This window comes from Poromitra crassiceps, assembly GCF_964638095.1.
Source record: "Poromitra crassiceps genome assembly, chromosome: 8".
Taxonomy (NCBI): domain Eukaryota; kingdom Metazoa; phylum Chordata; class Actinopteri; order Beryciformes; family Melamphaidae; genus Poromitra; species Poromitra crassiceps.
The window spans coordinates 12331264-12347979 of NC_139629.1; the positions used below are offsets into that span (position 1 = coordinate 12331264).

Consider the following 16716-nt stretch of genomic DNA (forward strand, 5'->3'; position numbering starts at 1 on the left):
ATACTGTCTAGTGGGATGTTTAGTAACAAATTTGTGATGTCATCTGTACAGTCCATCTTTCATCCAACAACACTATCTCTAAAAACACACACAAAAAGGTTTAAGAATTATATTTTTCACAGGAACACCTAATATTTCCATATGCATACAACTCAAATGTCAGTTTAAATCCAAGGTTTCCATAAACCGTCCTTATTTATATCAAAGCACTGTTAAGCTGTTTTGATGATACACAAGTCATCATGGGGTCTGAAAACAAGTTATTTTATGTATATTACTTTGATGATGAATTCTGGGATCATTTTGCATTAGCAATACAGACTGATACTTCAGCCATGTGGAGAGTTGAATAGCAGGTCCATCCTGCTATTGCTGTAAAGAGGTTTTCAAAGAACTGTAAAATAAATTATTTTTTTGTCTGAAATAAATATTTATTATGTGTTTCAAATACATACAGAATCGTCCATTTTTCAGTCAGGATACAAACAATCAGAGTATACGATGTAGATTAGTATTGTCTCATAAAGGTGGTGCAAGAGAATTAAATATGTACGGTAGATCATTTTCATGGTTTGTTTTAGTCTGCACACTGTACAGTCGGTGCCAAATGGGTGGGATTTACCATATAGGACAATTAATAGTGCCAGAAAGTAAGTTTAACATTTACAAATTAAGTGTACTGTTGACTATTGACCAGACACGATCTGGATTGTCTTGATGGTGATGGAGTGTCCTGATGCTGGAAACCCCACCCTCCTGGTGCAATGAGCAGGTGAAAAGAAAAATGCAAAACATTATTCACATCTGAGCTGAGCTCACTATAAGACTATGACATTTTTCATACATGTTAATCTATAGAACCTCATGTCATCTCACATACATGTACCGATACATTTAAGAAGATTTATAGAAGGAAGAATATTACACATACAGTTGTTTCTCAACACCCTTTCCCCCCACCGGAGCTTCAGAGGAGTGAATGCTGCTAATTTTTTCACTATTTTGAAACCTAATTTGACATACTTGACGCCATTTTTAATCAGTCAAATTTGGCTGGGTGGTTAATAACATTTGTTTCTGTGGCATGGCAAGCTCAAAACACATTTATGTTTGCTTTACATGGACATTAAAGTCTTTTAACTGATTCTGCTTGGGATAGTAGATTTATTATAGGGTTATTGTCAATCTATCTGTGTGTATGCTATATGCGTTGTTCTTCAGTAATGCTGTCAGCTCGTCAGAGTCTCCTCTGTGTCCCAGGTGGTGAGGTGCACACACAGCAGGGGCAGGAGGAGCGTGGCGACGACCCCTGGTACTATGAGCATGAGGAGCGAGCTGAGCGGAGGGTCCTGCAGGGTGGAGCAGAGGGAGAAGTACGTGTGATGGACCTCTAGGAAGACCTCGTCCGCTAGAAAGCCCCAGCCTTTACACCACGCCCGGCTGGCCCAGTGATCCACACAGTGCTTCAACCTGATATAGACACTAGGAGAGAGAGAAGGCAGAGGACAAAGGGGCCAGCAGTCCTGAGTAGTTTACTTCATACAGTAATGTTCGTACAAGATTCAAGGATTGAGAATCAGATCTTGATAAACCTGCCCACGTCGCCCTTTAAAGCAGCAGTTAACCAAAAAATAAAAAGTCAGTCATCATCTACAGTAGCCCACTCACCCCTGGTGGAAGGTCAAGTGACATGTTTTAGTCTACAAAACTTTCATGGAGTGAATGGCCGTGAGCTGAAAGTCGCCATTTTCACTTTTACTTTAAGCTATAGCTGCAGTGAAGATTTCAGCTAAACCATGGCTCTCACAGTGGTGCACTGGCAGCATTCTTGCATCACAGCAAGAAGGTCCTGAGTTCGATTCTCACCTGTGATGCTGTTGGCAGTGGTATGTTTCCCCATGCCTTTGGTGCCTATATTGTCCAGGTGGGCTATCTCCTGAAAAGGGCCTTTCTGTGTGGAGTTTGCATGTTCTCCCCGTGCTCCCCTGGGGTTTCCTCCATAACATCAATATGGACCCCCACTAAAAACATGCAGAAGCTCGTCATCTGACCAGCAGCAGTTGGAAGAAGTTGGTCCCCGGGCGCTTCACTGCAGCTGCACACCGCTCCTGGCCTGACCATGGAGGAGGATGATTTATTTTCTGAAGTGTGTGTGTGTGTGTGTGTGTGTGTGTGTGTGTGTGTGTGTGTGTGTGTGTGTGTGTGTGTGTGTGTGATGTGTATCTGCATGTATTGGTGCAGATGGGATTTGTCCATCCTGTACCTTTTAAAAACAGGATGTAAATGACGTATTTTCAAGTTAACTTGGCATCTCAGGGCTTCTGGACACTTGGATTACACCAGACCAGCAGTATGGATGCATTTTCTTTTGACGTTTGAAAGCTGGTCACCATTCACTTGACTTGTTTAGGAGAATGCTGTAACTCTGTTTCCCTGACTCCACAAATGTTTTGTTTTGTGCACTAAAACACTTCACCCGTTCTTCCATTGGCATGGGGGTGAGTAGATAATGACTGATTTTTCATTTTTGGGTCAATATCCTTTAAAGCTGCATGAGGCAACTTTGCACTTTGGCGGCTCCAAATGGCAGCGAGAAGTAACTGGCTGAGATTTTAGAACTTCAACCCCCAGATATCAGTAAAATGCACACAAAACTATTCATGTTTACCAACCTGGCTGGTCTGTTTTGATTTAATACCAAAATAAACCAAAGAGATGAGAGAGAAAAAGATGTAACCTTGGTGAGACCAGTTTTCTCTGGTCAGAGTCATAGACCGTCTAAAAAATATGGACTTAGCGTCACCTATTGGTTTCTGGACTCCTGTTTTGAAGCCTAAGTGTGGCCGCCGCCATTTTGGGGTCCTTGCGCAGCTCGTGTGAGACAGTACGACACCAGGTGTTTCCCATAGAGCCACAGCTCCGCCTGCTATTGGTCCATGATCAGCAAGCTGCGCGATCACTGGACCTGTCACTTACGCTCAAAACATATAGTAGTCTTTTCTATCGTCTATTGCACTCTAAACGAGGGAGTTATGTAAAAAAATTCACCCCACGTACAGTTGTAATGAAAGGGGAAATTAGCTCAAAACCTTGTTTTGAACCAGGCTGTAAATATGCTTAATCCTGTTACAAAGTCGGGCACATGGGGGTGAACGGGGAACGACTCCCTTTTGGAGCCAGCCTCAAGTGGGCAATCGTAGAACTACAGCTTTCAGTATAACTTCTGCAGATTCATCTGCCCAACCCCGAGCTTGCCGCCTGGTCAGAGCGCTCAGCGTGCATTCACTCCCCTGGGCGGAGAAGTGTCCATAGCCTAATTACATTTGAGCAAATAGGGCAACTCCACAGGTACAGGGAATTAGACACTTTTCTGCAGCGGCCTTTGATGGTTTAGGGTGATAAGACAGGTGTATTTTTCATGGAAATCTTGCAGCTTTAAAGCAATATTTATCTTTTACAGAACATAAAGTATTCACACCATCATAGGAATTCAGAAGCTTCCCTGGGACCCGCTGTCACCGCCAATATCCAGGCTTTATTTCCCGTTTATTGTTTTTCTAAACTCTTATTTTTGACTGAGGCCACATTCTTATTTATGGCAGTGGCCTTGGAGAGTAGGCTGTCACACCTGGGACCGACCCAGGACCCATTCTCCAGCTGGTCTGGTGGTTCGAGCTGCTGACCTCCAAAACTAATTCTACCAGGGGGAAATACCGCTTATACCATCTTGTTCTGCGTCCCTTTTTTTTGTAGCACAAGAGGGGAAAAATACTTACGGATGATGGACTGCCCAATCATCTTCATAAAAAGGCCTAATAAATGTTGTGCACACCGCAGTGAACTAGTGTTAAGTGAAGCAATCTCTCATATGTCAGGGTGTAACCTGCGCTCCTTGTGATGATGGACACCCCACCCTAACACACCATTCGAGCGCTATGGGATCTCAGCCCCGAAACGTGTCAACAGTAATATATGGATTATTACAGCCATAATTAAAGAGGCACGCCACATAGGTAGCACAGCAAGAGCTAAAGTCTGCACAAACAACTGCTGTCTGGAAATATGAGCCGAGGAGCAACAGCGTAGTACGTTTTCATTAAAAAATTACTAATTAGCTGAAACATTGACGCCAAATGTAGCCAGGAGACAGGAAAGCATATGACTTTCCCATGACTACAGGTCGTATATCTTTGCTGAAAAGGCCATAAAAAAAGGTGCGTAATGTGCCACACGTTCAGCCTTCCCCTGTGTTTTCACTCATGCAATGTCACGATGAGCTCAGGGACGCCTTACCGCCACTGCCATGAGCCAAGCCTCAGAGAGCATGCAGCGCTTAACAGACACGCACTGCTGGGTCAGCCGCACATACACAGGTGGGGCAGGCAACACCCATGCTTTTAATGATTATTATCATTATTATTATTATTATTATTATTATTAAAACACACAAATGCTTATCATCAACAGCTGTGAATTCTGTTATTTAGATTGTCATGATATGAAGGGTTTAATTCCAACAACAACATACAATCTTCAATCCAAATAGTGCTTTAAAAAATTGCCAGCGAGATTTTATCTTTATTATTATTATTATTATTACCATTATTATTATTATTATTATTATTATTATTATTATTATTATTATTAATTTTCCAGATTTGCCCCCGTTTTCTCCCCAATTGTACTTGGCCAATTCCCTGTTAGGGTGTCATAGCTGTTGCTCCACCCCCTCTTCTGATCTGGGGAGAGTTGTAGACGAGCACATGATACATGTGCAGTCACCAGCCGCTTCTTTTCACCTGACAGCGAGGAGTTTCACCGGCAGGACGTAGCACGTGGGAGGAGCACGCTATTCCCCCCAGTTCCCCTCCTCCCCGAACAGGTGCACCGACCGACCAGAGGAGGCGCTAGTGCAGCGACCAGGACACACACATGTACCCTTAATCCAGCTTCACACCAGCAGACACGGCCAATTTAGCTGGAGGCAACACGGGGGCTCCGCTGCACTCCCCGCGGACACAGTAGCTAGTATCTTCAATCACAATAGTGTGTTTTACTTTTTTGCCAACAATCTCTGTTTTGTAGCCAACCCCTTCACATGCAAGCTGATGACAAATAGCAAAATAAAGCAATGAAGATTCACCTTTTTGCGATGGGCCAGGGGCACCTGACCTGATAGCCACTTGTCTCCATGCTCCTGTTGAAGTCCGACAGGCAGAGGCCATGAACATTGCTATCAAACATGTGCTGGTCACATGGAGGAACAACAAGTCCCTCAGCCAGGCCTGGACAGAACAGAACAGGGAAAGTGCGTAAGAAACAATAACAACCTTGACCGAATTCTTCTCCTTTCATCCAAGATATTATAACCCAGAGGTTATTATAATTTATAGCAATATTAGTTGCTGTTTTTTTAAACTCTGAAACTAATATAGCTAATAAATCACAGACATGGACATGGTGGCTTAGTGTCTTTTAGCTGTTTTGCCCATAAACAAATTAATCTTTAAATAAATCAAGAGAGCAACTGCCTCACAACTCGCAAGTGTTTCCCGTTTTTTGTGGTTATGACATCACAGAAAGGACACGATGTTGTGCTGCCGCACTCTGAAGTCTCCACAGCCCGTTCCAGCCACCAGCCTGCTCCAGCTTTTCTTTTTCATTCATATTTCTACTTCTTTCTTCGGCTACAGCTTGGAAACAAATACAAACTGGAGCAACTTGGAGAGTTTTCAGGCAAGCAGTGCCACTAGATCATTATTTGGTCCACTGGCTTGTTGTTTATTCCCATTACCTCCCATTACCTGCCACTTCAACTTTGACACAAATCTGTGAGTAGCCTAGCCTACACCAAAACAAGAAGGAGCTGATATTGACTTTAACGTTTTTGGACATTGGATATTTTACCCAATCTAAATATCTATGTAACAGTTTAATTATTAAGCTGGAATTACCAATAGTGAGCAAAAACTCTAAACATACTGTATACATGCATAGCTACAGTACACATGAATGTATTTGACGTCACTATGTTTTTTTTCTGCTTTAGCTTGCCCTGCCTGACAAACATTCATTCATTTCAAATGTCAAACCCAATTCATGATATATATTTCTGTATGCAATGACTGAGCTTGTGCCAGCAAGCTAACTACCCGGCTAAAGTCCAGTTTCTTACTTGCCTGTCCAGATCGAGATGAGTGCCACCAAGTATGCAGCCATGACAACTTGCTTCTCCATCTATCAGGAAGAAAACATCAGACCTTAATGGATCCAGGTGCATAGTGACTAAAGTGATGGGCAGATCCTGTGTTTAGACTGTCACTCTCTTTATCAGGGTTTGACATGTTAGATTCAGAACAGTCAATGCATGAAGCATGAAGGTGTCTTTCACAGTTGTGGACAAATGAAGTGTAAGGATTTTTGACACGAGGTTCCTTTATCGCCTTTATTACCTCAAAATTAATTCCCTCAATTGTATTATGTTTTCTTCTCTTGAGCTGCAGCATATTAATTTATTTACTAATGAATTCAAGGCTCATAAAGGACCAGCTATTAAAAACAGCAGGTCGCAGATTGCCATACATTTTCCTCACTTTGTCATCAAAGATGTTTGAAATTGCGCAGTGAAAAAGACTCCCCCATAGTGAGTCAAATGTACATGTAAGTATCTAAATACAAGATGTTAAAGTTTTGATTAATCAAGTTTGAAGTTCACTTTTTTTTTTCTAATATTTTTTCCTGATTTTTTATCCCATTTTTATCCCCCATTAGTGCTAACGTAATTTCTTTATCCTGGTTGCTACTCCACCCTCTGCCGATCTGGGGAGAGCCGAAACTGGCTCCATGCTTCCTCCGAGACATGGGCAGTTAGCCAGCCGCTTCTTTTCACCTGACAGAGGAAGCTTCACCGGTAGGACATAGCATGTGGGAGGTTCACGCTATTCCAACCAGTTCCGCTCCCTCTGAACAGGCGCCCTTAACGACCAGAGGAGGAACCACATTAGCAACCAGGATATTGCATGTTTTTGGTGAAGGGGGTTCCTATATGAAGGAAACCCCCGGGAGGCACGGGGAGAACATGCAAACTCCACACAGAAAGGCCCTTTTGACGACCCCACCCGGGCGGTGGGCACTTGAGGACATGTGGACGGGCACGCATTCCTTCAGCGTTCACATCGTCCCAGGTGGGAATCGAACCCACAACCTTCGAGCTGTGAGGCGATAGTGCTTACCACTACACCACCGTACCTCCCAGTCAAGTCAATATACCACCACCGTTCACTTTTAATCAGCTAATGACATGATGAAAATGACAGAATAAACAGTATTAAAAAAAATTGCTTAATTGTCCTCTTATGTACAGTAAATCAAAAGGGTGAATCAACTCTCAGCCAGCATGTGCAGCTGGGGTGTAGTGGTAAATAACGTAGCCACCTTGTTTCCCCTCATTGATTGATACAGTTGATCTGAAAATAGATGAGTCGACTCTCAGCCTCATTTAGGAGGCAGGTAAACTAGTGCCTATAGGGCAGAGGTGCCCAAATTATTTCCTATGAAGGGCCAAAATGAATCTGGATGGATGGCCGTGGGGCAAAAATAAATGTTGATGTTAATAATATAATAATATAAAAAGATAATAAATAGTTTACTTGGGTTTGCCCACCCCCCACCCCTATGTCCCCTGGCATTAGCTTCAATGTAACAAACATCTGTGCGCATATTTATGAAACAAATGAGACAGCCTCTGTCAGCACCTACAGCAGCTCTAGCAGCTGCAGACAAAGCTACAAACATTAACGTTACTATCAGCAATCCTGATATAATAATCCACTGGGTTCAGGTGAGTTGAATGTGCCATTAAAGCAGTAGTCTTGTGTGTATTTATTTTGTGTAGGTTGTGTAGTGTAATAACATGTAGCCTACATGTATATTATTAACCCTAACATGGCTTATTGTCAACTCGGGCAAAGTGAGAGAAAACACATCTCTGTGTTCTCTGTGTCCTATAGTCTTGAACATTAGTAGTAGCCTACTGGAACTCCCAGTCCATCAAACTGAAAGTAATTTCAGTCCTTTTAATGATCCACTTCGTCATTATCGTGACAGACTTGATATTATCCCCAATACTTCCCAAAACAATAATGCACAGCTTAGAAGTCCAAATGTGTTGCTGCCTTATATTGACTTAGTTTAGATTAGGAACAGTAGTGTTTGCCACTGTTTTAAGTGCAACTCAGATCAAGCCACACATTTTGACTGGTGCTCAAGAAACAGTAAGATCTGTATGAGAGACTCAGTGGCCATCTGCTTCCTGGACAAATGAATGAATGTATCTCATGGGAGGCAGTCACTGGAACAGATGTGAGAGGAATGCAGTGAGAGCAATAGTCTGAGGTTTCCCATCTAAAGTACCAACATGCCATCTCTCTGCTACCAGTAAATGTTATGGAATATTCATTTGACAAGTGGCTGTACAGGTACGCATGGAACATTCAACACCTGAGCAAACTGTACACATGATTTCATCTCAGTCATATGTTTTACAGTAAGTGTGAAAGGTCACCTGAAGCATCAATCATTGACCTCAACAGATTTACCAAATGATTATGTAAAGCAGATATACAATTTTAGACACACGGAGAAGCCAAAAGAAAATTCTCAGGCACATACCTTAATTTTTATGGTGTTGTTTAAAATAGATTAAAAAAAAATTGCTCTGTAGATTCCTGGTAAAAAGCCTTGAATAGAACCTGCAGTGAAGAGATGCTTCAAACCGAACAGACGCTCCAGAGCTACTTGTCATGTGAAGCCCCTCTGGCCATCTGCATGGTCTTATCTAACTTGAAGCTAATTGAGTTGAGCAACAGACAGCCTGTTTCCTTTCCCAGGCCGAGGCTGGCTGTTCCCAGGCTTACCATGCTGCCCAACATCATGGCCCCCCACAACTCCCCGGAGATAGATAAAGGTCCTAAGGGTGGTCGAAGTCAAAATGTCGACACAGTGGTATCTCACAAATCTATTTAAAGTCAAAGTTTTGTGTTTGGCGGTGAGAGATGGGGATGGGCACTCCTGCAGGGGAAGAGGAATAACACCATCACCTTACTGTGTCTCTGCCCCCAAACAGAGCTCCAAAATTGTGGGTCTCCCATGTGAACTCTGAAGAAATATGCACATACATTCTGACCATCTATTTATAGCTTTTGCATGACCCTCTCCTGCAATGTTTTTTCACTGTCTTTCACTAGCTATGTTTACACAGAATTCAGTTCTTAAAGCCCCTACGTCTACAATATTTACCTCACATTCAATCAAATTAATTTGGATAGCATAGTGTAATTTTGGCTGATGAATGAGATCATCTCTGTGAAAATGGGTTTATTCTATGTGTTGAAAAGGAAAAAAGTCTGCACTCTGGAGCATACTTAAGACTTTAGAGGAGTTTTATTGATAACGTTTCGGTTCAACAACCTTCATCAGAATCATTGTTGAACCGAAACGTTATCAATAAAACTCCTCTAAAGTCTTAAGTATGCTCCAGAGTGCAGACTTTTTTCCTTTTCAACGTATAGCCTTGTTAGTCTAGCACCTGGTTTGCATAGTGGATGTGCAGACGCTTCTCTCTACTTTATTCTATGTGTTGCATTATATGTTTGTAGGTGTCCTTGGCATGATTTCCCACACTTTGTGCATGATTGACCTTTAATAATCCAAAATTGGTATTGTTTTTATTCTGTGGCCTGTAAAATGGCCTCAGAGCTTCTGAGAACAAAATGTCACTCGCTTCATGTACAGTAAGTGAAGTCCAATACAAATCATCAGGACAAACACTTTTCTCACCTCCTGTGTCAACAAAACAAGTTACGCTCAAAGTCTTGCAGGAACAGAAATCTTCAGCCATTGAAAGTAGATAAAAAAAAAAGTTTATATTTTTGTCTATTAGGCCTACTCTTCAAAAGAAGCCCCTCACACATCATTAAAATGAACTAACCATCCAGCCTTAGAGCTGCTACAAATTCTAATTCCCATCTATGAAGACTAGACTACAGAGGAATACTGGACTCACAGAGATAATTTTGGTGCCAATCTTCTCGTCACTATACTACTCACTACGGTAAGACCAAACTTCCAAGAAGTTAGCGTAGTCCAGCTAATTTAACCAGCTAATAGGTTATTAAAGCCACTGTTTCAGTAGGAGAGAGCAGCACTGTTCTCTCCCCTCCACTCTACTCTATCTCTCCTGAGTAATTACATCACATGAATCTGTTCCTATAGACCTGCTGTTGACCCCACTGCATCCCAGAGCCCTGCAGACTGCATGGAGTTTATAATGTGCCCGGGCTCAAACGTTTGTGAATTGGGATGCAGAGAACACCAGGTCATGCTCTCTCATCCAAGTCCATTAGAAGGTCAGAATGGACATGTGATGTAGTGTGAAGTCCTCGTCTGAAAGGCGATTTAAAAAATAAATGCACGAAAAAGACTTTTGTCAAGATGAATTTAATACTCTCCACTTACATTATGCTAACAGATGACGCTTTCTTCTTCTTCAATTATTAGCCACATAGTTCTGGTTACACAAAGCATTTCCTAATCTTTAGGAAACAACAAATCTGATCCACAAACAACCACTCCGATTAAGTGAAAAATCTCTTTTAACAAAAATAATTCATTGCAAAGTGCTTTATAAGGAAACAACGTTACAATGCAGATACAGAAGCACGAGAGAAGAAATGTTTGTCGGCCTACTAATCCAGCTATTTTAATGATATAATAGAGAAGAGCCTTTTTTCTTAATCCTGTAATCTCACCAGTCTCCTCTGCCGGCTGGATATCACAATCCTCCCAAACATCTCCCTCTTCTCTAGCCTGGCAAACATCTTGATCACATGAACTCACATTCTGTTTTGTGGATCAGTCTGGCCTCCAGCCCACCCCCATCCATTTCCAGAAATTACAAAGTGCACAGACCAATCAGGGCCCTGCTTCATAGTTAACAACCAATCAGGGAAGCTGCTGGGGAAATGGTATGGCGGCTCCCGAAGCAACGAGCGCTAACGTTAACGTTAGTAAACAGCCATGGTTTAACAACTAGAAAAGTACACTCAATAGAGTGCAGATCTCGGATCTCCACCAGGCAAAGCTACGCCTAACAAGGAAAAGAACTACCTCGCCTGGCGGAGATAACAATTAAATAAGAACAAGAGTATGAACCAGCGGAGTTTCGAGTGGATTATTTTGGATTGGATTGGGTGATGTTGATTGGCTGAAGGAGTTGTCTGTCAAGGCAAGTACTCCCACCCACCGAACTCGATGTGGATGTGGCCAGGCTGATCCATTAGAAGAAAGCAGAATGTGAGTTCACGTGATCAGTAGCCTACCAGGCTACCTCTTTTCACTCTTCTCCTTTGAATTAGACCCATGACTGAAGCCTTGGAAAATGTGACCACCTTTGTGTGGTATTCAGTTTGTCTTGACTAAATGACTCCTTGAAAGATGGATCTTTCAGGAGCCCAGTTAAAATATCTTTCAGCACTATCCTGTCAGTTCGTTCCCCTTAAGTGTAAAATTAAACGTTTCAACATTGTTCAACTATTGCCCATTCATCTGGAGTTGCTAGGCAACACGTACACATAATACAATCATAATGCATTTGTGTGCGGCGAAATGTTGAGGAGTGGTCATAAGAAAACATTTCCATCTCACTTAATTGAAGGCATAATACTGTAAGCAACAGAGCAAACAGAGTATACAGTAGAGAGACATGGTTAGGTACATGCTGTGCTTGTGAAAGGCAATGCGTACGCTGTTTAGACAGTTTCTCTCTCACTTCAAGTCATGGAAAAGATTCCCTCAAGTAGGAACAAGAGTAGAAAGACGAAGCCATGTAGAACCTCCACACTTGCCGTAGAAAAGAGGGGAAACAACAATCCAGGTCTGAGAAGTAATTCAAAGTGGATATTTTATATTTAGTCTTCATCCGTTTCCCCACAGTTTTCTTTCTATGCAGAAGTAAGCAGTATGGCTCTGATACAAACCGCTGTGGCATTTTTAAATCCTGATTTTATTTATTTATTTATTTATTTATTTATTTATTTATTTATTTATTTATTTATCTATCTATCGTTTATTTGTATAAGGACAGATACACATACATTTAGTGATTTTACATTTTAAGATTTAGCAATGCTGTCCCTAGATGTTCAGCTCTTGTTCCTTCCTTCCTATAGATAATATTCTGATTATGATGTTGCTGTTGCTGAGTCACCTCCACTAGGAGCAGTACCCTCTTCCCCCACAGAGTATAACATTTGGTGGCTCAGAGCATCCATAGGTAAAGACATATTGTAGCTGTTAAACTGTTAAAGAGACCGACCACATATTAAATATTACAGCTTGTACAGACCCTGTTGCGACCAAGAATAAAACAGTTGCCTAAACCCAACCAAAGTGGCTTTGGGGGTTTTGGGGGAGAAGTTAATTGCATCTTTTTGAAATCATATTGGACACACTGTCCACATGGTTGACTACACTCCACAAATTAGCATTCATCTGGTTGAGGGTTGAGTGAGGTGTTAGGGAATGTGTGTGTGTGTGTGTGTGTGTGTGTGTGTGTGTGTGTGTGTGTGTGTGTGTGTGTGTGTGTGTGTGTGTGTGTGTGTGTGTGTGTGTGTGTGTGTGTGTGTGTGTGTGCAAACCCACACGCTTGTGCAGACTTGTACAGTATGCCTGTGTGATGATGTGACATATACTTGTACAGTTACTGTTTGTGTAGTTGTAGCCTTGACGCTATAGAAACAAGTTTGTAATCGATGGTTTGCTGCATTCCTGGACTCCTTCCAAAGACTGGTGGTAAATTAAAAATTAGGATTTAGAAAATTGCTGTAAAGCTATCCGCTATTAATGCTGATTGATGCATTCTTGAGTTAGGCACTTTCTTATCTATGATTTTCATCAAGCAGTAGGAATTGCCAGGTGTCTGAGTTTTGAAAACCAGAGGTTTCAGGGCCTACCCAGTCAAATAATTGTAGAGTCAGTCAAAAAGCTAAGTTGCTCAAACTGTTCTGGGTGAAATGAAGGTAAAATAAATGTAAGAGGTTCATACAGAATGCTACACAGTATATCAATTTGGGGGAGGGGAACGATAATTTTACTAAAGTTTGTTTGTTAACTTTAATTAAAAAAACATAATGTGCGATGCTTTCATGTCAGTAATAATTTTGTAAGAGTACTAATACAACTTTTTCAAATGGTAGATTTTGGAATGCAACACTTCAGTTGCAATTGTTCATTCATTTTAGACAGGCCGTCCTCACAAGGAAAACGACAACATTGGTCGATTTTCAAGGGGGTTAAAACGATCAATGTTTACGAATGTGACCTCTTGTGGTCGTGTGAGTAAGTGCAAGTGTGCAGTGCATACGCCAGAACAGTTACGTGACATTTCCTGCCCCAGAAGTGAGTTCCCCATTCATTTTCGAAAATGTGATCCTCCCCCCCCCCCCCCCCCCCCCCCGTTGTTATTTTTTGTTTTTGCTCCAACTGAAATGTTTTATGGTCACTCACAATTCAGTAGGTCACGGGTTGGCGTGGTTCCAGCCTTAAAACTCGTTATAAGGCTGGCTTTACACGGTGAAACTTGCACGCAACTTTAGTTGCATGAAACTTAGGTGAAACCAAGTTGCAAATGAATTGCATGGTATAAAGCCTTCTGCAACTCACTTGAAACTTCTGTGAAACTCAGCCGCAACAGTTGCAAAGCTCTCAACTTTGAGGAACTAGTTTCATGCAACGGCCAATCAAAATGCTGATAACCAGTCAGCTGATCACATAGGCTCTGGCTGTCTGAATCAGTGTGCAGTCTCAGAAGACATCTATATGTCAATATCCATTTATAGTCATAGCACCCCCTACTGGCAACACAGAAAGTGGTTTGTAATTCGGCCGGACATGGTCCCGCGCACTAAAATCCACATGTTTGATGAGCATCCCAGCCGGAAGACATCTAGATGACCATTTGGAGTTATCGGCAGAGCGCCCCCTACTGGCCACACAGGAAGTTGGAGTAACTCCATTGTAGATTGTCCAATCTGCTCCAAACTTGTCATGCATGATAAGTGTCCATGCCTCAAGCCATCTATGTGTCAATATCCATTTATAGTCATAGCGCCCCCTACTGGCAACACAGAAAGTGGTTTGTAACTCGCCCCTACATGCTCACACGCGCACCAAACTTCACATGTTTGATGACCATCCCAGCCAGAACACATCTACATGACAATTTGGAGTGATAGGCAGAGCGCCCCCTACTGGCCACACAGAAAGCGGTTTGTAACTCGGCCGTACATGGTCACACCCGCAACGAACTTCACATGTTTGATGAGCATCCCAGAGCATTGAATGTATTCTGATCCATGCGGAGCCAGGATCTACATGGGTTAAAAATAATAATATTAACATGTTGTGAAGTATTAGTGATCACATAACTGTTCAATGCTATGCTATATGTTTTAATGATAATCAGTTATCTATATATGAAGCTACAATGTCATACTGTTGCCACAAGGTGGCAACAACGAGCTATTTATTTATTTATTTTCCTTGAATCAATCAATAAATTTGAGAAAAATAATAACAATGCACTCATCGGAGGCTCATTGGATCAAGCTCCTTGAAAAGAGCATGAAACGATCCACTGGTATGTCTTTTAAGTAGCCAGTCCTTCACCAACATACGTTTAACTTTTTTTCATGTTGTGTTTTTTCCTCCTCCTCCTCCAACATATCCATGAGTATTAATGCACTAATAGCTCTCTTCCTATTCTCGGGGCCCGGGACAGCCATATTTTATCTAACAAAGTAGCTAGCTAGCTAGCCAACCAGCCAGCCAGTGCCAGAAGAAAAACCGATACAACACCTCCGAGTCGGAATTTATATTTTCCAGCGAGAAAACGATATGAAATACGATACAAAGATGCAGAATGACAATTCTCACTTGAAAAAATAAGAAAACGATACAATAGATGAAAAATTACCAATCTAGCTAGCTAGTTTTGCTGGAAGAAACTGCCAAGTTGCACGAGACTTGATTATTTTTGAATTGCTTTGTGTAACTGTGAAGTTGCATGGAAATTGGGTTGCATGCAACTTGCAACCTGCAACTAGTTGCGTGCAAGTTTCACCGTGTAAAGCCAGCCTAAGGATTTTTCGATATGTCTATGGAGAAAATGAATGGGGAACTCACTTCTGGGCCTGGAAATGTCACGGAAAGTCACGTAACTGTTGAGCTATATAAGGGTGAAGGGGGTGGGATTAGTGAATATCCTCATATTTCAACTTCCTCATCGTGAGAGACCCGGTTGACCTCCCGATGTGTTCTGTTTTTAACCGTAACAGCATAACCTTAACCAACCAAGTTGTTTTAGTTGCCTAAACATAAGCGATGTTTAAACCAACGTGGCGTTTTCAAATTAAGCAACGTAACATGTTTCAAGTTAACCGTGAAGAAGAGAACAGCCAGCACACTTGAATGTCCTTTGAAAGGTCAAGTTAACATTGGCCTACGCAAGGAGACCTGCACGCACCATTTCGCTCGTCGTTTTGGGAGTCATTGGAAATCGACTTATTCTGTCGTTTCGGTATGAGGACGCATTGCTTTAAGATGGAAACCTGTCTCATGACAGATCTCCCACACATTCTTGAAAATCTATAAGTTAGTAACCAAGCCTTGCTTACAGGTCAGTCTCTCAAAAGACAAAGGCATATAACATTCAACGTTCTCTAGGCCCTCCATAAATGTTTTTTACAGCACAGAAACCTTATCCAAGTGGCAGCATCAGGCAGAGTGAGGAGAGATGGCCCTGACAGACATGACCTCATGCTCCCAGACCAGCTAACTGCATAGTGAACCGTATTGACATCACACACACACTGGGGCTGCACCCTAGGGCTGGAAACCCTGCATAGGGCATGTGTTGTGGGGTCGCTCAGAGAAGGTGGAAATGTGTTTCACGTGTGGCGGGCGAATAGTTTCCTCTCGGTGCACAGCCTCCAAAAAGGTGCAACATGCGCCTCATGACTGTGTCTTAGTCTATCATGACATCATCCATCATTACATAATCACGCATGCCCTTGTGTTCCTCATGAGGTAATACAATCTTAAAGGTTTTCTGCGCCAGTCGATGGGGCAAGTTTACATGTGATGATTTCCAACCCAATCTCCAGAATAAAATGTTGGAACTGCATGTTTCTACAATCCATGGATAGGCTATGTACAATCTCAATGTAAACGAAATGTCGGTCTTTTACGTTTCGGCAAACCTACAATCTCAATGTAAATTTGAACCAAAGCGGTGGATCATCTGAAAACCTCGCTGCGCCTTTCCACTGTTAAATGTATGAAAACAACTTAACAACTTTGGTTATGTTTAGACAAGTAAAACAACTTGGTTACGGTTACGGTTATGATTATGATTATGGTTTGGGTTAGGCTTAAATAACAAATATATTCAATGTGACTCACGGTTTAAATGTAGACTTTGGAAATGCTGTGACCATGATGGGGAATTGAACACAGCCCTCCGGTGATTGTTTATTTATTTATTAACCTTTATTGATACAGGGGAGCCTCACTGAGAGAAATACTCTCTTTTTCAGGAGTGCCCTGTTCACATTACATACATATACAGTACATACTATATACATTTACTAGGTTACCATA

The 16716-nt window shown here is 41.9% G+C and overlaps 1 protein-coding gene across 1 annotated transcript; it reads right to left on the reverse strand.

Annotated features, from left to right (window-relative positions):
- Nucleotides 1-1229: 1229 nt before the first annotated feature.
- LOC310780471 (receptor activity-modifying protein 1) lies at nt 1230-5667 on the reverse strand (the record flags this gene model as incomplete). Its single annotated transcript, XM_083641049.1, has 3 exons — nt 1230-1482; nt 5144-5285; nt 5607-5667. The coding sequence occupies 3 exons, from the start codon at nt 5665-5667 to the stop codon at nt 1230-1232; spliced, it is 456 nt and encodes a 151-aa protein (XP_083497175.1).
- Nucleotides 5668-16716: the final 11049 nt, after the last annotated feature.